The sequence below is a fragment of the Nicotiana tomentosiformis genome, chromosome 1 (genome assembly GCF_000390325.3).
Source record: "Nicotiana tomentosiformis chromosome 1, ASM39032v3, whole genome shotgun sequence".
Lineage (NCBI taxonomy): Eukaryota > Viridiplantae > Streptophyta > Magnoliopsida > Solanales > Solanaceae > Nicotiana > Nicotiana tomentosiformis.
The window spans coordinates 89,491,143-89,512,820 of NC_090812.1; the positions used below are offsets into that span (position 1 = coordinate 89,491,143).

General features: G+C 40.6%; 2 protein-coding genes across 2 annotated transcripts; both read left to right on the forward strand.

Moving 5' to 3' along the window:
- Window positions 1-282: 282 nt before the first annotated feature.
- On the forward strand, window positions 283-15,785 carry LOC104116839 (F-box protein FBW2-like). The gene is made up of 2 exons (XM_009627780.4): window positions 283-692; window positions 14,927-15,785. The coding sequence occupies exons 1-2, from the start codon at window positions 337-339 to the stop codon at window positions 15,480-15,482; spliced, it is 912 nt and encodes a 303-aa protein (XP_009626075.1). The 5' UTR covers window positions 283-336; the 3' UTR covers window positions 15,483-15,785.
- On the forward strand, window positions 2,456-14,989 carry LOC138900472 (uncharacterized). The gene is made up of 4 exons (XM_070187264.1): window positions 2,456-4,710; window positions 4,792-4,921; window positions 5,000-5,670; window positions 5,745-14,989. The coding sequence occupies exons 3-4, from the start codon at window positions 5,182-5,184 to the stop codon at window positions 6,612-6,614; spliced, it is 1,359 nt and encodes a 452-aa protein (XP_070043365.1). The 5' UTR covers window positions 2,456-4,710; window positions 4,792-4,921; window positions 5,000-5,181; the 3' UTR covers window positions 6,615-14,989.
- Window positions 15,786-21,678: the final 5,893 nt, after the last annotated feature.

Here is a 21,678-nt window from a genome sequence, read left to right on the forward strand (position 1 = left end):
TTTCATACATATATTTACCATTTAACAATAGTTGTGTAATATGTATTCTTTTCATTTTAATTTTTAACTGTCAATTACATTATTTAATTTGATATAAATACAGCTTTTACCATTATAACTACTATGTACTTGAGTACTGAAATTCTAGACGAAGCAGCAATTTAGTACTACAAAATTACACATGTTTATCAGCCGTAAGATTAGTTACTATCTAAGGTTGTCTTGACACGTGTCACTCATCTAAACCCTCTCTCTGTCGTCCAGCAAAACACAAAGCCCCCGAAAACGGAAAACGGAAAACGCAAAGAGCTTACGTTTCTTCGCTTCTCACATCACATGGAAGGTGAGAGCAGCAAAAGGGCATGCGTTAAAGTCGAAAACGACGTCGTTGGAGGGAGGTGGGATGAGTTAAACCCCGAGATATTAGCTTCGATATTCGTAAGGATTGTTCCGGCGGAGGTGATGGTGAGGACGGTAGCATTAGTTTGCCGGAGTTGGATGGAGGCGGTGGCAGGGCCGTACTGCTGGGCGGAGATTGACTTGGAAAACTGGTGCCGGAAATGCTGCATTGCTAACAATTTCCACCTCATTGACCCTCTCGTACGGAAAATTATTCGCCGGAGCAGATTCACTTTCCGGCGACTCTCCACTTACCGTCTCGGCAATGTTGGCTTCTCCTTCGCTGCTAACTGGTATTGTTCTTCTTGCTGTTTTGTCTAGAGATTCTTTAAGGTATGGTTCATGGGTTTTGGGAAAAGGTCCAAATTTACCCCTTAATTTTAAGCTCCGTTTTACTTTGGGGTATTCATGCAATTTCCGTTAGCAATTTTTTCCCTTAAATTTAACGACCTCCAGTATAGAAATGGCCCCATATATAACAGAGAACATATAAAGATTCCTCCTTTTTTGTGGTTTAGCTCGAAAGCTTTCTAGTCCAGCTGTGCCGTTAGATTATTCCAACAATATGTGTTCTAGATGAAACATTGTGCTTTTATTTCCAATTTCATTTTAAAGGATAAAGAAAACAAAACATGAAAATGACATTTTTTTTTTGATATTTCAACTGTCAAGAATGAGATAAAATAGCTCAACACCGATAGAACTACTATAAAACTCTCTTGTGAAGATTTTCATAGGTTAGGGTAACTATAAGCCATCCAATCATGTTATAAGTGTTGTTTAGTCAATTTGGACTCACAAGAGAGTTTGGTTCAAGAAAAGTATGGGGAGATGGCACTCTGGTGCACAAATTCAGGTGTTGGAGTCTGGAAGTGCATAAGGCATCATTGGACAGACCTTTCTAAAATGGTAGGGGGGGGGGGGGGAGAATTAAATTTTGGCATGAATATTGGACACACTCTAAAGAGTAGATATATCTATGTTGTGCTCCAAAATGGACACACTCTAAAGAGTAGATATATCTATGTTGTGCTCCAAAATGTTGCCGCACCTTTTCGAATCCTCCAAAAATACACTACTTTTGGAGGATCCGACACGTTCCCAGAGATATTTTTGGAGAGTCGAGCAACATAGCTATAAATAAAGAAGCCGTTATTCTGCGATGTAAATCTGGTAATGGATGGAATTTAAGCTTTAATTGCTTTGATTTGGAAATTGGAAGCGTTGCGAAACTGTTGAAGGAAGTGGAACAGGGTTAAAAAGCTCACACCCGATGGGGAGGACTCTTTTGCTTGGTAGTACGCTGGGAAAGGTGTCTTTTTTGTCGGGTCATGCAGGGGCGGCCCAACCCTAAAGCAAGTGAAAGGCCCCAAATATTTAAGGGCCCCAAAATTACTAGGATTTCTCTATATATAGTAGTATATTATTTATATAATTATCTTTTATTATTGATAAATTTATTTTTTATTGTCATATTAATTTTTAATAACTCGATTTCTTCCTCTAATTAATATAACTAAAATAGTTTTCTGTCAATCTTATTTTACTTTTTTACTTAATTATATTTCTCTATTCATTAGTTGGTCATGTAACTATATCTAATAATCTAACTTATTATTTATTTTCCTTATATAAATTATACTTTCTCTGTCCCAATTTATATGAAAGTGTTTGCCTGGACATGGATTTTATGAAATAAAGGAAGGCTTTTGAAACTTGTAATCTTAAATAAATCATAGAAGTTTTTGGGCTAGAAATCATCTCATTAATGGTAAAAAGAAAAATCTAAAGTTGAATTGTTACCAAATATAGAAAGGGACTTACTAAAAAAAGGAGTCAACTTATGTTTTCTGGTTCTCCCATTTCAGTTGTGATGCAATCAACGTTAAATTCATTTAATTTTCTGTATTTTATAAAACTAAGTTCTCATTTTTTTAATTTCACATCCTCACTTGTCTAATTTTTTTAAAAACGATGTTCATTATATATATATATATATATATATATATATATATTTTAAGGCCTCTTATTAAGATTTTGCTTTAGGCCTCCGATGAGGTTGGGCCGCCCCTGGGGTCATGCTTTCAAAAAGTATCTAAAGGGGTTTCCGGCTTTCAACAGTGTCCATGGAAGATTATATGGGGCTCAAAAGCTCCATGCAAGGCGTCATTGTTTTTGCTGGGTCATAGCTCATGATGCTTGTTAATGCATTCGAATCTGCAAAGAAGAGGTTTTCAAATTTGCAGCATCTGTTTTTTCTTCGAACAGGAAGCTGAAGACTCCATGCATTTATTTTACGTTGCTCAATTACAGGGAAGCTTTGGGATATATTTTTGCTGTTTCTTTTGAGTGAAATGGGTAATGCCTGGCACTGTTAGAGCTGTTCTTTATGTAATAACTGAGGAATCTAGGAAAACGATCCTTGCTTTTGCATATGCTGGGTCAGTTGGACAGAAAGGAATCGAAAATGTTGAGGGGAAAGCCGCCAATGTACATATGATGAAATATAGAATCCCTGTTAGTTGTGAAGATGATATGCTAGACTTGACAAATGTTTACCCGAAAAACGGATAGAGTTGAATTTGTACGTAGTTCTGAGGATACGTGGTGCAACTCAATATAAATCGCAAGGATAAATGAAAATATCAAGTATGGGTTGCGAAAAATGCAAAAGTAGACAAGGTTGTTAAGAAGATGAATTTTAGGACTAAACAAGTGGAATCAAATTAAGAAGCTTGAAAGAACAACTCTTCACTATAGGAGAATATGATGCTTGAATTACAATGTTAGCAAAAACTTGCCTCTACAGAAATGATAACCATCCCATTTATAGTAGAGGGACCTTACTTTAGATATAAAAAAAATACGTAGTGGGAAACTCATGATAAATCAGTTTTCCCACAATTCCTGACAAGATTCTCTCCTCTAGTGGGATTGCAACGGCTCTTGTCTATGAGCTCGATATTGACTCGAGTTTTTCGGTCTTGACTCGAGCTTTCGATCATGGCTTGAGCTCGATTCTGACTCGGACCCTTGAATTGATTCGGGATCAATGTTGGTCGGTCTCTGGATCATAAGCTCGACAACTTTACTTTGCATCATAGTTCGATTTGGATTCGAGCTTGATAATAATATCGAGCTCAACATTGATTGGCCCCGCGGACTCGAAGCTTGTTTGTATCATCTTCGGAACCCATCTCGAAGTCTTACTTCGATCGATTATGTTTCGAACTCGATCAATCATACGAAGGCCGAAATCTATTTCGACCGTATACAGATAGTCCCCTCGTTTCTCAGGAAGAATGTGGTGAGAAACGATATGATTTTTCAACGGCTCGATCGGATAATAAGCTGACATTTACATTGGGCTCGACCATGACGCACGTGACAGCTGTTCCGTCGATTTAGTCTTTCAAGGTATTTAATGCATGTCAGACGGTGGTCGGCCACCGCTGATACTGAACCGCTATTGCTTAAACCTATAAATAACCCTTCCTTTAATCATTTATCACTTTTACATCTTCAACCTTCCAAATTTCCCAATTTCTTTTTTGTATTCTCTGAGTTTATGCGGAAATCTATGATTCCTCTTTGCAAAATTCTTCTTCCAAATTACCAAATTTTTGTCACCTCTTTAAATCCAAAATGGTGAAGACGTCCAAAACCGTCCCCCAAAAAGAAAAAGCTTCTTCTTCCCAATTCGCCGCCGATAAAACACCGGTGGATCCTCGTCCTGAGGAGTGCGTTCTGGCGGTGTGTGTTCTTACCTCCGATTTCAAACTTGATAAAGGTTCGCCGGTTCCTGGCTGATGTGAGCCCGTATCGAGATATATTTGTTCGATAAACCGGGAGCACATCGAGCGGATAAAAAGATATTGTAACTGGGAGAACAAAGAGGTGGTAATGCCGTCTTCTGAAGAGGATATTACTACTCACGTGAGATTTTAAGCGTGTATACATACCCTTTCACGTTAGGCCTCCTCGACCCTGCTATCATAGATTTTTGTCATAAATACTTAATAACCCTAGGTTAGATACATCCTTCCTTTTGGCGAATCGTTATTTTGATTCGATATTTTGTGAGTAAAATCGAGGGAATGCCTTTCACCCTCGATCATCTTGTCCGATTATACCGTCTTCGCCTTTTTCGAGGAGGGTTAGTAAAACTCCAACGTCGAGCTACCAAGGCTTTGTTCTCGAGTATAGATGAGGATAAGGATCGAGGCTGGATGGGCCGGTTCGTTTGAGTGAGGACTTCGGACCTGATTCCGACCGAAAAGATGCCTTTTCCCGAGGAGTGGAACATGAAGCGTAAGTGTAATTCTGCTGTTATCTCCTATTATTTTGTTCTTTCATTTATTTTCTCACCAATATTCCCCTTTTGTGATGCAGCGGTTCCCTGGATGCCCGGCGCAGTGCCCGATCTCAAGAACTTGATACGTGATCTGGTTTCCGACCTCCTCATATGCCGAGCGCTCATGGCGCGACTTGTCAAAGGGCCGATGGGAGGCCAAAAATTACGGTGAGCACCTCTCTCGTATCTTTTGGTAATTCGAATAAGATGTTTTTCACATACTGCAATAAAATTTTCCGTATGCAGGTGTGGGCAAGGATGCAGTTTTGAGGCCTTCGTCTGTCGAGGAAGAGGCTTTGGCCTCTGTCCCAAAGCCGGTGAAAGATAATAAGAGGAAAAGAGCCCCTGTCCTCGAAGATCAAAAACCGAAGAAGAGGACGGCTCGTAAGCCGAACAAGAATACCATTCCTTTGACCGTAGAATCAGTTATGCGTCTGAGGGATGAAGAAGAGGAAGAAGAAGAGAACGATGGGTCTGCTCTTGCGGCCCGAACAAAGAAGACCACCGATGCTCCACAGGCTGCTGGATCGATGGTGGTTCATAAGGCTCCGCCTCGAACTGAGGATATATCGGAGAGAGATTCGGGTAGAGTCCCCGAGTTGTTGGAGATTGAAGATGTTCCCCATCGAAGCCGACAGATGGGGGATATGTCTGAAGGGGCTCTTCCCGAATCTTTTCGAACCGAAGAGAATGCCCCATATAACTCATTTGGGGTAGTAGCAATCGAAGGCTCGCCCACCTTCCCTGTTTTTTCCGCAGGGGCGATTCGGGAAGCCCAAGCTTTGGGGGCTCTCGAATTAGATAGGCCTCATGATGGAGAGGATCCTTTTCGTGACCTGTTCATCGGCGTCGAAGACACTGCCGGTACAAGTGACGCTTCAGATCTTTTTCACGGAGTGCAGCAGGCTTTGAATCAGGTAGGCCTTAAATCATATGGCATTACCTTTCAGTTTGCTTTTCTTTTCTGACTTCGTTTCTTGTTTCTTTGCAGGCCGCGACAGTTCATCGAGAATCATGTTCTCGGTCCCGAACCGAGCTGCGTCGATACGAGGCCGAGCTTCAATGGGTTACGGAGGAGAGGAACTCCTTAAAGTTCCTTTTGGGCCAAAGGGGAGAGGAAATAAAAGACCTCCAAGCTGAGTTGGCCAGGGCTCACCAAGATCAGATCGATCTATCCGAGCAAGTAATAATGCTTTTAAAAGCCTATGGGCTTGATACCGGAACGATGGCTAATCTTTCGGTCTCACAGCTGCAGCAAAAAATCGAGATGATCGGAAAACTCCGTGAAGAAGTTGATGCGATAAGAGCGGAGTCTTTGAAGTGGAAAGAAGGAATGGACCGTTTTGCTGCAGAGAAAGAAACTGCTCGAGCCCAATTGTCATCGGCCGAAAACCAACTTCAAAAAATGAAGGAGAAAAACTCGGTCCAAGCAAGAGGAATAGAGGAGCTCGAGGCTCGGTTGGCCTTTGTACTTGCCAACGCCGAATCTGACGCCGAAAAGGCAAAGGCCGATGCGGATGCACTCGTAGCCGTCTATCGGGCCAATGCTGAAGCTGCCCAGGTCCAAGCAAGAGAGGCAGCCGAGACCGCCGATACTCGAGCACATTGGGTCGCTAAACTGGCTAAGTGCCGATCTCGAAGGGAGACCCTCGAGGAGATCCATGCTCGAGGTTTCGACTTCGCTGAAGAGATAAAAAGGGCCAAAGAACTCGAAGCTGATGCTGAAGCCTTGGTTTCCGATGACGATGATGATGACAATGATGATGACGATGGGAGTAAGAGCGGATCCGAGAACGGGGGGAGGGGGAAGGGGGAGCCCGATAGAGAAGAGACCGCTCCTGGGGATGACCGGGAAGCTTAGTCCTTAATTTTTACGTTGTAATCAATCATGTAAACAACTTTGTATATAAAAATATCCCTTTTTTTTTGCCGACTTGCTTCTGTTTTGTTTCATGTCTTGTGAAGACTTTATTCACGCCTTATGAATATTTTCACAAGGATTTAAACAACTTAATCAAATTTGGACTTCGTAGCCTCCATAACCGAGCGAGCGCTTACTCAAACTTGAAGCGATGTAGCCCTTAGGCTTATTAGTTGAGTCAGTGATTCGAGCTCGAAGAAATATAGCCCGTAGGCGTAATGGTCGAGAGAGTGCTTGCTCGAACTCGAAATAAAAATAACCCGTAGGCTTAGTAGTCGAGTGAATAATTCGAACTCGAAATAATATAGCCCGTAGGCGTAATGGTCGAGTGAGTGCTTGCTCGAACTCGAAATAAAAGTAGCCAGTAGGCTTAGTAGTCGAGTGAATGATTCGAACTTGAAATAATGTAGCCCTTAGGCGTAATGGTCGAGTGAGTGCTTGCTCGAACTCGAAATAAAAGTAGCCCGTAGGCTTAGTAGTCGAGTGAATGATTCGAACTCGAAATAATGTATCCTGTAGGTGTAATGGTCGAGTGAGTGCTTGCTCGAACTCGAAATAAAAGTAGCCCGTAAGCTTAGTAGTCGAGTGAATGATTCGAACTCGAAATAATGTAGCCCGTAGGCGTAATAGTCGAGTGAGTGCTTGCTCGAACTCGGAGTAATGTAGCACGTAGGCTTAATAGTCGAGTGAGTGATTTCGAACTCGAAGTAATGTAGCCCGTAGGCTAAATGGTAGAGTGAGTGCTTGCTCGAACTCGAAATAAAAGTAGCCCGTAAGCTTAGTAGTCGAGTGAATGATTCGAACTCGAAATAATGTAGCCCGTAGGTATAATAGTCGAGTGAATGCTTGCTCGAACTCGAAGTAATGTAGCCCATAGGCTTAATGGTCGAGTGAGTGATTTCGAACTCGAAGTAATGTAGCCCGTAAGCTAAATGGTAGAGTGAGTGATTTCTCGAACTTAAGATAAGAGTAGCCCGTAGGCTTAGTAGTCGAGCGAGGGCTTGCTCGAACTCGAGTCAGTGTAGCCCTTGGGCTTCGTTGATTTTCGGTTGGCAGTCCCCGATTCAAGGGGTAGTGGTCGGCCCTCAAGCCTGTTTGCATAATAAATCTCGAAATAGAGGAAATTTTTCTTGGATATAAGATGTGGGTAAAGAAGAAAGTTTTCTTTGTAAGTCATTATACATGTGTTCATGTTTTGTGTCAGAGCTCGGGCCAACTACATGAGCATGGTTCGTTTTGACCATTTGGCTCTTACAATTTTTCCTATCGGAACCATGTTGTTTATGAAGTAACTTTCTTGCATCGAGCTTGATATGTTTGAGGGGTAATGCCCCCCAGTATTCGAGGTCGATTGTAAAGAGGCCTCGGATACTGTTGAATTGTTCTAAGTTAGCACAATCAATAGTTGCCTCATTAAAAACCTTGCCGAAAAACCCATTTGGGATAAAACCGGTCTAAGGGAAAAGGAGTGCAACGCGTGCTTTCCGACCTAAGGCTTCGTATTGAAGGATCCATCTTAGCTCCTGATCGGACTTCTGCAGGGGTTAGTTTTGAAATGTAAACGAATATGGGAGGGTCGTACCTTAGCAGTAGTATCGTTTTAGATGTGACACATTCCAATTGCTTGATAGTTGTTTGCCATTTATAATGCCGGGCTTGTATGATCCCTTTCCGACGTTTTCGAGAACCTGATATGGTCCTTCCCAGTTCGGTCCTAGTTTTTCTTCGTTTGGATTTGGGGTATTGAGGGTGACTTTCCTTAGCACTAAGTCCCTGGGCTTAAAATGGCGGAGCTTGGTTCTTAGATTATAGTATCTTTCGATTCGTTGCTTTTGGGCGGCCAATTGGACGAGAGCAACTTCTCGTTTTTCGTCCGATAATTCGAGACTAGTGTTCATAGCCTCGTTATTTGATTCTTCTGTTGCATATCGAAATCTGGCACTGGGTTCGCCGACTTCGACTGGTATCAAGGCTTCGGAGCCATATACTAAGGAGAACGGGGTTGCCCCCGTACTAGATTTTGATGTTGTTCGATATGCCCAAAGGACTTCGGGTAGGATTTCTCTCCATTTTCCTTTAGCGTCGTTCAACCTTTTCTTTAGGTTTTGAATGATAGTTTTGTTCGTTGATTCAGCCTGTCTGTTCCCACTGGGGTGATATGGTGTTGATAATATCCTTCTTATTTTGTGGTCTTCGAAGAATTTCGTCACTTTGCTGCCGATAAATTGTTTCCCATTGTCACACACTATTTCGGCGGGTATCCCGAATCGACATACGATATGATCCCAGATAAAGTCTATAACCTCTTTCTTTCTTACTTTCTCGAACGCCTGTGCTTCAACCCATTTAGAGAAATAATCAGTCATAAATAAAATGAATTTAGCTTTATCTGGGGTCGATAGTAAAGGGCCGACGATATCCATTCCCCATTTCATGAATGGCTATGGGGATAAGACTGAGTGAAGTTGCTCTCCGGGTCGATGGATCATTGGTGCAAACCTTTGACATTTGTCACATTTTCGAACAAACTCCTTTACATCTTTGCCTATATCGATCCAATAATACCCTGCCCTGATTATTTTTCGGACTAATGAATCGGCACCGGAGTGATTCCCACAAGTGCCCTCGTGCACCTCACGTAGGATGTAATCGGTATCTCCTGAACCTAAGCATACTGTCAATGGTCCATCGAATATCCTTCGGTATAGCGTTCCATCCGAAGCTAACGTGAATCGAGCAGCTTTGGTTCATAGGGCCCTTGAATCTTTAGGGTCCGATGGGAGCTTTACGTTCTTTAAGTATTCAATATACTTATTCCTCCAATCCCAGGTTAAGCTTGTAGAATTTATTTCGGCATGACCTTCTTCGATCACGGATCTCGAGAGTTGAACAACAGTCCCCGAGCTTATCTCGCCTTCCTCGACCGATGACCCCAAATTTGCAAGTATATCGGCCTCATTATTTTGCTCTCGTGGAACATGCTGTAAAGTCCATTCTTTGAAATGGTGCAAAGTGACCTGCAGTTTGTCCAAATACCTTTGCATTCTATCATCTCGAACTTTGAAGGTTTTGTTTACTTGATTTACCACCAGCAAAGAGTCACACTTGGCTTCAATGACTTCTGCCCCCAAGCTTTTAGCTAGCTCGAGACCTGCAATCATGGCCTCATACTTGGCCTCGTTGTTAGTCAACCTGGTAGTTTTGATAAATTGCCTAATAGTGTCACCCGTGGGTGGCTTTAAAACTATGCCTAGCCCGGACCCCTTCATGTTCGAAGCCCCGTCCGTAAAAAGGGTCCGTACCCCCAATGACGTACCCGATTTCAACGAGAGTTCTTTTTCGACTTCGGGTACGAGGGTTGGCGTGAAATCGGCCACGAAGTCTGCTAAAATTTGAGACTTGATGGTCGTACGGGGTTGATATTTGATATCGTGCCCACTGAGTTCGACGGCCCATTTGGCCAATCGGCCTGATAGTTCGGGCTTGTGCAAAATATTACGGAGCGGGTAAGTGGTTAATACGCATTTGGGGTGACATTGAAAGTACGGTCTTAACTTTCTAGAGGCGCTTATCAGTGCAAGTGCCAATTTTTCTAGGTGCAGATATCTATTTTCTGCTTCTCCTAAGGTCCGACTTATATAATAAACGGAAAATTGCGTACCTTGATCTTCTTGAACTAGGACACCGCTTACTGCGATTTTTGATACTGCCAAGTACAAGCAGAGTTTTTCGTCTGTTTTTGGAGTATGAAGTAGTGGTGGGCTCGATAGATATCGTTTTAGTTCCTCTAGTGCCTGTTGGCATTCCGGGATCCAAGCGAAATTGTTCTTTTTTTTAGTAGAGAGAAATTTGTGACTTCGATCTGATGATCTCGAAATGAATCGGCCTAAGGCTGCAATCCGTCCCGTTAGCCTCTGTACAACCTTCGCGCTGTCCACGATGGTGATGTCTTCGATGGCCTTGATTTTATCGGGGTTAATCTCGATTCCCCGATTTGACACCATGAAGCCAAGAAATTTGCCCGAACCGACCCCGAAAGCACATTTCTCGGGGTTGAGCTTCATGTTGTATTTCCTCAAAATCTCGAACGTTTCCTGCAAATGGGTCAAATGGTCCTCTACGCACAAGGACTTAACTAGCATGTCATCAATATAAACTTACATTGATTTACCTATTTGTTCTTCGAACATTTTATTTACTAGGCGTTGGTAGGTAGCTCCTGCATTTTTTAGCCCGAAGGGCATCACATTATAACAATATGTTCCATATTTGGTGACAAACGAAGTATTTTCCTGGTCTTCCGGGTTCATCTGGATTTGATTATACTCGGAATAGGCATCGAGAAAAGTGAGTATCTCGTGGTCGGCCGTGGCATCGATCATGCGATCGATGTTGGGCAGCGGAAAGGAATCTTTGGGGCTTGTTTTGTTCAAATCTTTATAATCCACACACATTCTAAGTTTGTTCTCTTTTTTAGGCACTACAACTACATTGGCTAACCATTCGGGATATTTTACCTCCCGAATGGACCCTATCTTGAGAAGTTTGGTTACCTCGTCCTTTATGAATGCGTGCTTTACCTTGGACTAGGGTCTTCTCTTTTGCTTCACCGGTCTGACCTTAGGGTCCAAGCTTAGCCGATGCGTCGTTATGTCCGGTGGGATCCCTGTTATGTCTAAATGGGACCAGGCAAAGCAATCAATATTATCGATAAGAAATTTAACAAGTTTCTTCCCGAGTTCGGAGCTCAACCCCGTTCCCAGGTATACCTTCCGTTCGGGCCAGTGTTCGATTAGTGTGACTTGCTCCAATTCCTCAATCGTTGATTTGGTAGCGTCGGAATCATCGGGAATCACGAAGTATCGAGGGATCCTCTGATCATCATCTTCTTCGATCTTCTGGTTATCTGGTAGGGTCAAAGCCGATGTCTGTGATTGCTATTTGGTATCTCGTTCCTCTTCTGAGCCCGATCCCTTTACTGGCGAAGGCGAGGATATTGGTTTCGCTTCCTCGACGGCGAACATTTCTCTTGCGGCTGGTTGTTCTCCGTACACTGTTTTGACTCCTCCCGATGTTGGAAATTTAAGGACCTGGTGTAGGGTCGAAGGTACAGCTCTTATGTTGTGGATCCATGGTCTTCCGAAAAGGGCGTTGTATCTCATGTCGCCTTCGATCACGTGGAACTTCGTTTCTAGGATGGTTCCGGCCACGTTTATCGGTAGAACTATCTCGCCTTTGTGGTTTCACATCCCATATTAAATCCGTTTAGAACCAGGGTTGCGGGTACGATCTGGTCCTGCAGGCCGAGCTATTCTACGACCTTCAATCTGATGATGTTGGCCGAACTACCTGGATCAATCAACACACGCTTAACTTTAGTTTTATTCATGAGTACGGATATTACCAGTGCATCGTTAAGAGGTTGTATGGCTCCTTCTGCATCTTCATCATCGAAGGACAAAGTTCCTATGGGTGTGTAATCTTGAGTTCGAGATCGCTTTTCCCTCACAATCGATGTCTTAGTGCGTTTAAGCACCGGTCCCTGAGGGGTATCGGCGCCGTCGATGATCATGTGAATGACGTGATGTGGTTCTTCTTATTCGTTTTGCTTGCCGAAATCCCTGTTTTTAAAATGGTTCTTCGCCCTATCGCTTAAAAATTCTCGAAGGTGCCCTTTGTTGAATAACCGGGCTACTTCCTCTCTTAGTTGCCTGCAATCTTCCGTTCCGTGGCCATGGGTGCCATGATATTCGCACATTTGATTGGGATTCTTCTGGGCAGGATCGGTCTGCATGGGTCGAGGCCATTTAGTGTCTTTGATGCGTCCGATAGCCGACACGATGGCGGATGCATCAATGCTGAAGTTATATTCCGATTACCGAGGCGCTTCCTTAGATCTGGCAGGCCTATCGAACCTACTTCTGTTCATCAGCCCCCAGGACATTTGACCTCGATCACTTCTGTTGTTATTTTGCCCGGGGTTATGTCTCGATTCACTGACTCTGCGGTTTTCGTTGTACGGTCGGTATCGATCCCCGATCGGACCTTGTTCTCGATTAATATCCCTTCTAACAGTGGGTTCAGACCCCAATTGATCATCTTTGACCCTAATTTTTGATTGGTACCGATTGTGCACGTCGGCCTACGTGATGGCTGGGTATTCGATCAGGTTATGCTTTAACCGCCGTGAAACCGTCGAACTTCGTTCGTTCAAACCTTGAGTGAAAGCCTGAACAGCCCAATCGTTTGTGACTGGCGGCAGATCCATTCGTTCCATTTGAAAACGAGATACGAACTCCCTCAGCATCTCGTTATCTTTTTGTTTTACCTTGAAGAGGTCCGATTTCCTTGTTGCGACTTTTATGGCGCTGGCATGTGCTTTCACAAAAGAATCTGCTAACATGGCGAACGAGTCGATGGAATTTGGTGGTAGGTTGTGGTACCAAATCATCGCTCCCTTCGAGAGGGTCTCTCCGAATTTTTTTAACAACACAGATTCGATTTCATCGTCTTGTAAATCATTGCCCTTGATGGCACTTGAGTAAGAAGTGACGTGCTCGTTGGGATCGGTTTTGGGGCTGCGCTCGAGGAAAAAGGTTTTTGCACGAATTTTTTTGAATCCAACCATTTTATCATTGGTGGAGCTCCCGGGATCTGATCGACCCTGGAGTTATATGTTTCTACTTTTTTATCGTTGGCTTCGACTCGTTTTGTGAGTTCCTCGAGCAATTTAGCAATTTCGGGAGTAGTCCCCGATTCTTGCTCATTTGACTTCACTATGGCTGGCTCCGTTCTGTGGGTGATTTCTTGAGGTGGATTGGGCTCCGGCCTGCTTTGTAGTTGGGTTTGGCTCTGCAACTGAGCTATTGCTGCCTGTTGAGCTTGCAACATTTCGAAAATCATACGCAAGCTGACGCTGTTTTCCTCGACGTTGTGGGTATCTCGAGCTGCAGACCGAGTGCCACCATGAATGCTATTTTCGGGTTCAGAATGTAAGTTCGCCTCAATGGCCACATGCGAATTGATATCTATCGGTGTTCCGATTCGGGCTCCAACGGCATTGACAAGTGGTCTTTCGGTACTGGGTGTCAAGTTATTGTTCTCATCTTGGAGACCGGCTTCGTTGTCAATCGGTGTGGCCATTTGACTGGTAGTTAGTCGTTGCTAATCCGAAATCCAAGATATTTTCGGAAACAAGTGCAAAACACAACGGTGTGTTTTTGCAGATTCGTATCAAATAACCACTGTTATCCTTAGCCCTACGGTGGGCGCCAAACTGTTTACCCGAAAAACGGATAGAGTTGAATTTGTACGCAGTTCTAAGGATACGTGGTGCAACTTAATACAAATCGCAAGGATAAATGAAAATATCAAGTATGGGTTGCGAAAAATGCAAAAATAGACAAGGTTGTAAAGAAGATGAATTTTAGGACTAAACAAGTGGAATTAAATTAAGAAGCTTGAAAGAACAACTCTTCACTATAGTAGAATATGGTGCTTGAATTACAATGTTAGCAAAAATTTGCCTCTACAGAAATGATAATCATCCCCTTTATAGTAGAGGGACATGATAAATCAGCTTTCCCATAATTCCTGACAAGATTCTCTCCTCTAGTGGGATTGCAACGGCTCTTGTCTATGAGCTCGATATTGACTCGAGTTTTTCGGTCTTGACTCGAGCTTTCAATCATGGCTTGAGCTCGATTTTGACTCGGATCCTTGAATTGATTCGGGGTCAATGTTGGCCGGTCTCTGGATCATAAGCTCGACAACTTTACTTTGCATCATAGTTCGATTTGGATTCGAGCTTGATAATAATATCGAGCTCGACATTGATCGGCCCCGCGGACTCGAAGCTTGTTTGTACCATCTTCGGAACCCATCTCGAAGTCTTAATTCGAACGATTATGTTTCGAACTCGATCAATCATACGAAGGCCGAAATCTATTTCAACCGTATGCAATAAAGTTTTTGGCTGATTGAGTTCTTTTGCACAGGGAACTATTGTACTGATCTGCACCATCTTAGTGCTGATCAAGTTTGCTTATATTAATAATGAATTACTTACCTTACAAAAAAAAAAGTTCTACCCTTCATTATCATCTGCACTTCACTCAGTTATGTAATTGGATGGCCTACAAGTTCCCACCTATAATAGTTTATATATGTGAGACTTTTGGTTTTTATCTTCAGATTGAAGCAAAGGTATCATTTCGTTGATCTTAATTATAGAAAATATACCAATATTGCAGTGGAAGATGTCTCAAGATACTGCAAATCCCTATGAGTGAAATCACTGACCAGGTGGTGGAAAAGCATGCAGGGTCCTTGGTTAATCTAACCTTCTTAGACATTAGCTACTGTTTAAATATCACTGAGAAGGGTCTCAAAGCTTTTGGATTACAATGCAAGTCCTTGACTCATCTCAGAAGAAACATGCCTCCGTGGGAGCTGCCCACTAAATTTGAAGCTTCCCATGTCAACGATCACAAGGCGCTGATTATAGCAGAAAACATGAGTGGTCATCAGCGCCTTGACCTCGCATTCAACCGATTGAGTGACAATGGCCTTGATGCTATTCTCACCCAGTGTAAAGCACTAACTCACCTTGAAATCCAAGGGTGTTGGAATGTGGAGCTGAAGGGTAATCTTGAGGAAAGATGTGAAAAGCTTGTAGATTTTCGGAGCCCTTGGATCCATGAATATGAGGATGGGCATGCTGAATCTTCTGATATTGATAGTAGAGGAGATGAATATGATGAAGAATCAATCTACTCAGAATCACCCTCTTCATCAGATTTGGATTAGATGGTTGCATTTCACTTTCTTTTAAGTGTATTTGTGCTATTTTTAGGAGCTTTTGGATGTGTCTTAATGCATATCATCACCATGTACAAACATTTCAAAATGGAGTTTGGTTTGTTTTTGAGACATGTTAGTGGTAAGAATTGTGAAAAAGATACATAGAAAGTGATGGGAATTGATGGTAGTACTGGTGGTGAAAGTACATTATTAGTACTTGAAGCTTTTGTATGCTGTTTGATGAGATATATGTATGCTGCTTGAACATGATGTACTTAACTATGAATTTATGGCTTCTTTATAATCTTGTATCGCTGTGTGCCTGTGTTCTTGTTTGATAAGCATCCTGCTTGAATTGTCATTTTCTTCAAAAGAAATTAGTTTGAAAGAATTAGCAGGTAAATAAAGGAGAAGGGGAAAGAAAAAGAGAAAATATATAGAGTAAATTTGTTACGTCATGCCTCGTTTATTGCCATATCGTTCTAACCATTTTTGACCCGTTTGTTCGTAAATTTTTTTTCTTTTTTCCGAAAATCTTTTTCAAAAACGTGTTTGTCCATAAAATTTTTTATGTTTTTTATGATTTTTAGAAACTGAGTTTTTCAGAAAAAATTCAAGTTTTCCGAATTTTATTTTTCCTTCACTCACAATACTGCAATATCTTTTCAGTAAAGTGTCCAAACATACTTATAATTATCTTTGTTTTTGGTCTGATGCTACTCCCTCCGTCCTCAAAATCTCTGTCCAACTTTTTGTTTTTAAAGCTCAAATATATTTTAGGTCGAGACATTTCTGACCATATTTTCAAAACTGCTTCTTATTGGATAAAGGTGATAACCGGGGGGCAAACCTAGTGAGAAAATATGTGTCACGATCCGAAATTTTCACCTTCGAGATCGTGATGGTGCCTAACATTTCACTTGCTAAGCAAGCCAACATTAGAATAATTTTAACCATTCTTAACAATTCATCTTAATTAAATAAATTGTTAAGATGAATAATATCTGAATTTAAATGAACAAATCAAAATAATAACGATGTCTAAATACCATCCGAGAACTGGAGTCACAAGTGCACAAACTTCTAGAATAATACAAATAAGGGTCTGAATAAAATAAAAATGTCCGAAAGAAAGCACACCTAAGATAAAGTAGAAAGGGCGCTTTAGAGCTGCGAATGTCGTGCAGCTATACCTCAAGTCTCCTCTGATAGCTAAATCCGAGCAAATCTACAGTATGCCGCTAGGACCAACTCTGGTATCTGCAAAAGAAGTACAGAGTGTAGTATGAGTACAACCGACCACATGTACTTTGTAAGTGCCGAGCCTAACCTCGATGAAGTAGTGACGAGACTAAGGCAAGTCGCTTACATTAACCTGTACGCAATAATAATAATAATAATAATAATAATAATATGACAACCCGTTCCCACAATATAATCCTTCAATTAATTTCTATTGCGGCGTGCAACCCGCTCCAACAATATAAACTTAGAATAAAATCCGTTGCGGCGTGCAACCCGATCCAACAATATAATCTTTTAATTAAATTCCGTTGTGGCGTGCAACCCGCTCCAACTATATAAACTTAAAATAAAATCCGTTGCGGCATGCAACCCGATCCAACAATATAATTTAACAACTCTTAAATATAAAAATACTCCAATAAATATCACATTTAATAAAAAATTATTAGGCAGCAAAGCATACAATATATGATTTATTTATGAAATATTAAATGACAAGTAGCAACTAATTGTGGAAATTAAGGAGAAAATAGGATATTTAATATTTAATATACTAAATGTCAAGTAGCAATTAAGACATATAAGTCAAAGAAGCATGTAGCAATTATAGCATGAATTCAAGACATAATATTGGACAAGGAATATGAGAGAAATAATTAATTCATGATTTAAAATAATTTATGATTTTCAGATAAATATCAAACAATCAATTTGACGACGTATAGGCACTCGTCACCTCACATATACGTCATTACACATGAAATTCACGTAACAAATAATTCAAGGTTCTATTCTCTCAAGTCAAGGCTAACCACGATACTTACCTCGTTTCGCAATTTCAAGTGATCACTCGACCACAACTTTTCCTTTCGAATTAGTCTCCAAATCAATCAAACCTATCAAATTATGGGCCAATAATTCGACTGGAGCTTTAGAAATTATTCATAATTCGAAAGAGACTTAATTTAAGTCATTTTCGAAAAAGTCAACGTGGGCCCACTTTTCGGAACCCAATAAAAAATTACGGAATCCGGACACCTATTCTGAATCCGGACACCTATTCTGATACGAGTTCAACCATACTAAAATTATCGAATTCCGACATCGGATTGTCTTTCAAATCCTAAATTTTCGCTTTGAAAAGTTTTACAAAAATTCTAATTGCTTCTATCTAAATCCGAAATAAACGATGAATATAAGCATGGATTTATAAAATATAATCACTTTCGGATATAGAACACTTACTCAAGTCGAAGTCGTGAAAACCCCCCTTTTGAATCGTCCAAATCCGAGACTCAAAATTCAAAAATGAGTAAAAATAGCTAACACCTAATTTTATGTATTCTGTCCAGCATTTTTGCATCTGCGGACTAAATTTTCGCATTTGCGGAACAGGGCAGCCAAGCAGAGGACCGCATCTGCGGACTTTCACGTCGCAGAAGCGGCTGCGTAGAAGCGCGAAAGATCGCATTTGCGATCATGGCACCGTAGAAGCGGGCATCGCATATGCGTCCCAAGCTTCGCCTCAAAGTCGCAGAAGCGACACTGCCTCCGCAGAAGCGATTACTCGCCTGTAGCAAAAATTGCACAGGTTCGACACACCAGAAACTCACCCGAAACTTACCTGAGCCTCTCGGAACCTCGTCCAAATATTCCAACAAGTCTTGTAACATAATACGGACTTACTCGGGGTCTCAAATAATGTCAAAATTACAATTCACACCTCGATTCGAACTTATGAGTTTTAAACTTTTCACTTTACAAAAACCGTGCCGAAACATATTAAATGAATCCGGAATGATTTTAAATTTGGCGCACAAGTCATAAATTATATAACGGAGCTATTCCAACTCTCGGAATCTCAATCCGAGTCGGATATCGATAAAGTCAAATTCACGGTCAAACTTTGAAATCTTTAAGCTTTTAGATTTCTAGTTTCCGTTAAATGGCGATAATTCGAGTTAGGGATCTCTGAATTTGATTCCCGGCATACGTACGAGTCCCAAATCACGATACGTACCTACCGGAACTGTCAAAATACTGATCTGGTTCCGTTTGCTCAAAACGTTAAACGAAATCAACTCAAATGAGTTTTGAAGCTCTATTTCACATTTTAATCAAAGTTTCACATAAAAACTTTCCGTAAAAATTTACGGACTACGCGCACAAGTCGAAGAATGCTGAAAGGTGCTATTTCAGGTCTCAGAACACATAAATGGATGTTTAAAATTAAAGATGACATATTGGATCATCACAATATGGGTAATCCAAACCCAATAACTTTGGTATAAATCTTTTATGTGTTAAAGAAACTTACTCTTTTCGTCCCAATTTATGTGGCACTGTGAGAATTTCAAGAGTCAAACTTCTTAATTTTGACGATAAATTTGGACATAAAATCTTTAAGTTTTTAAATAATATTTACATATTTAAAAATTATATAAAAAGTATTGTAAGTAATAGTAACTAACAATTTAAAATATTTAAAAAATATATGAAAAAATAACGATTAAAATAAAATCGTTTGACTCTCAACATCTCAACGGTGCCACATGAATAGAGAAGAAGGGAGTACCAAATAAGTACAAATAGTAATTCTAAACTCAATAAATTAGATTGAACGTGGTACATACCGAATCCAAACTAATAAAATCCAAATCTTGAATTCGCATCTAGAAAGAGGGTCTTGGAGTAACGATAAAAGTTATCTTCGTGTGATCTATAACGGGTTCAAGTCGTGGAATCAGTCAATAATGCTTGCATCATGTTAAGCTGTGTATATTACACTCTTGGGTGGAACCCTTCCCTGGACCCTGCGTGAATACGTGACGCTTTGTGCACCAGACTTTTTTTTTTCCTTTTTCCTGAATTCGCATATGATGATAATTTACATGAAAATTAAATACAGTGCTACTTTTGCTTCATATTTATCAAGTACATCATATTTCTAATGTATATTATTCCAAAATTGTGTCCATTTTGTTTTTGTGTACATTCATTCCCCTCTTTCTCGTTAATCGCATAAGGGGCTTAAATTTCCTCTTTATCCTGTAATTTGCTCCAATCGAATGCCAATCCCTGCCTCGTTTGGGACTTCCAATACTGAAGCTCATATATAGAGGCGTGGATTTTAACGTCCAAGTGAAGAAATTTCACCAGGTTTTCTTTTCAAGAGCCGATGTTTAAAGTTTAAACCGACATAACTTGTAAACAATTTGTATAAGTTATGCTTGTAGTTATAACAAGTTTTGTCCGTCCGTCAAAACTTTATAAATATTATAAAATAAAGACCGTAAAGTAAAGACAAGTATAGAGAGAAACTGATATATTATTCAAACTTCAAATTTATGTACATAATGAACTGAAAACTCCTCTATTTATAGAAGAAAGGAAGCAGCTGCGAGGCTTTTCACGAAGCAGCTGCAAGGTTTTTCTTTAGCTGCTTATAAGCTGTCTGCATGAGCTGCTTGCAACCTGTCTGTTTAATAAGAAGCTGCTGCAAATCATTTCATTGAGCTGCTTGCAACCTGCCTGCATCAGCTGCTTGTAGATAAATTTCAACAGAGTACTAAATGGATAATCTTCTTCGGGAAGATTATCTATAGCGGAGTAATAAATGAACATCCACAATATAATTATTTTCATAACACTCCTCCTTGGATGTTCATTAAAAGGTATTGTGCCTCGTTAAAACCTTACTAGGAAAAACCTAGTGGAAAAATTCTAGTGAAGGAAAAAGAGTACACATATTTAGTAATACGCATTTCTAGCTGCCTCATTAAAAACCTTATAAGGAAAACCCTGTGGGAAAAAACCTTAGTAAGGAAAAAAGAGTACATCGCGTATTTTACTCCCCCTGATGAAAACCTTGTTTCAAATATTTGAGTCTCCGCATTCCAATCTTGTATATCATCTTCTCAAAAGTTAAAGTTGGCAAAGATTTAGTGAATAAATCTGCCGGATTGTCACTTGAACGGATTTGCTGCACATCAATGTCACCATTTTTCTGAAAATCGTGTGTGTAGAATAATTTTGGTGAAATGTGCTTCGTTCTATCTCCTTTTATAAATCCTCCCTTCAATTGGGCTATGCATGCAACATTGTCTTCGTATAAAATTGTGGATCTTTTATCACACTTCAATCCACATTTTTCTTGAATAAAATGAATCACTAATCTCAACCATACGCATTCCCTACTTGCTTCATGAATAGCTATTATCTCAGTATGATTTGAAGAAGTAGCAACAATTGACTGCTTTGTGGAGCGCCATGATATGACAGTACCTCCACATGTAAACACGTACCCTGTTTGAGATCGAGCTTTATGGGGATCAGATAAATAACCTGCATCTGCATAATCAACAAGATCTGCACTACCTTTGTTAGCATAAAACAAACTCATATCAAGAGTTCCCTTTAAATATCGCAAAATATGCTTAATCTCATTCCAATGTCTCCGAGTAGGAGAAGAGTTATATCTTGCTAGTAAATTAACAGAAAATGTTATGTCAGGCCTTGTAGCATTAGCAAGATACATAAGTGCACCAATTGCACTGAGATAGGGTATTTCAGGACCAAGGAGTTCTTCATCCTCTTCTGGAGGTCGGAACGGGTCCTTATTCACTTCAAGTGATCGAACAACCATTGGTGTACTCAATGGGTGCGCTTTGTCCATGTAAAAGCGTTTGAAGACCCTTTCTGTATAGGCAAATTGATGCATAAAGATCCCGTTTGCTAAATGTTCAATTTGCAATCCAAGACAAAGTTTTATTTTTCTACGATCTTTCATCTCAAATTCTTTCTTAAGATATTCGATTGCCTTTTGGAGCTCTTCTAGAGTTCCAACAAGATTTATGTCATCAATATAAACAGCAAGTATAACAAATTTTGATGTCATTTTCTTTATAAAAATACATGGACAAATAACATCATTTATGTAACCCTCTTTCAGTAAATA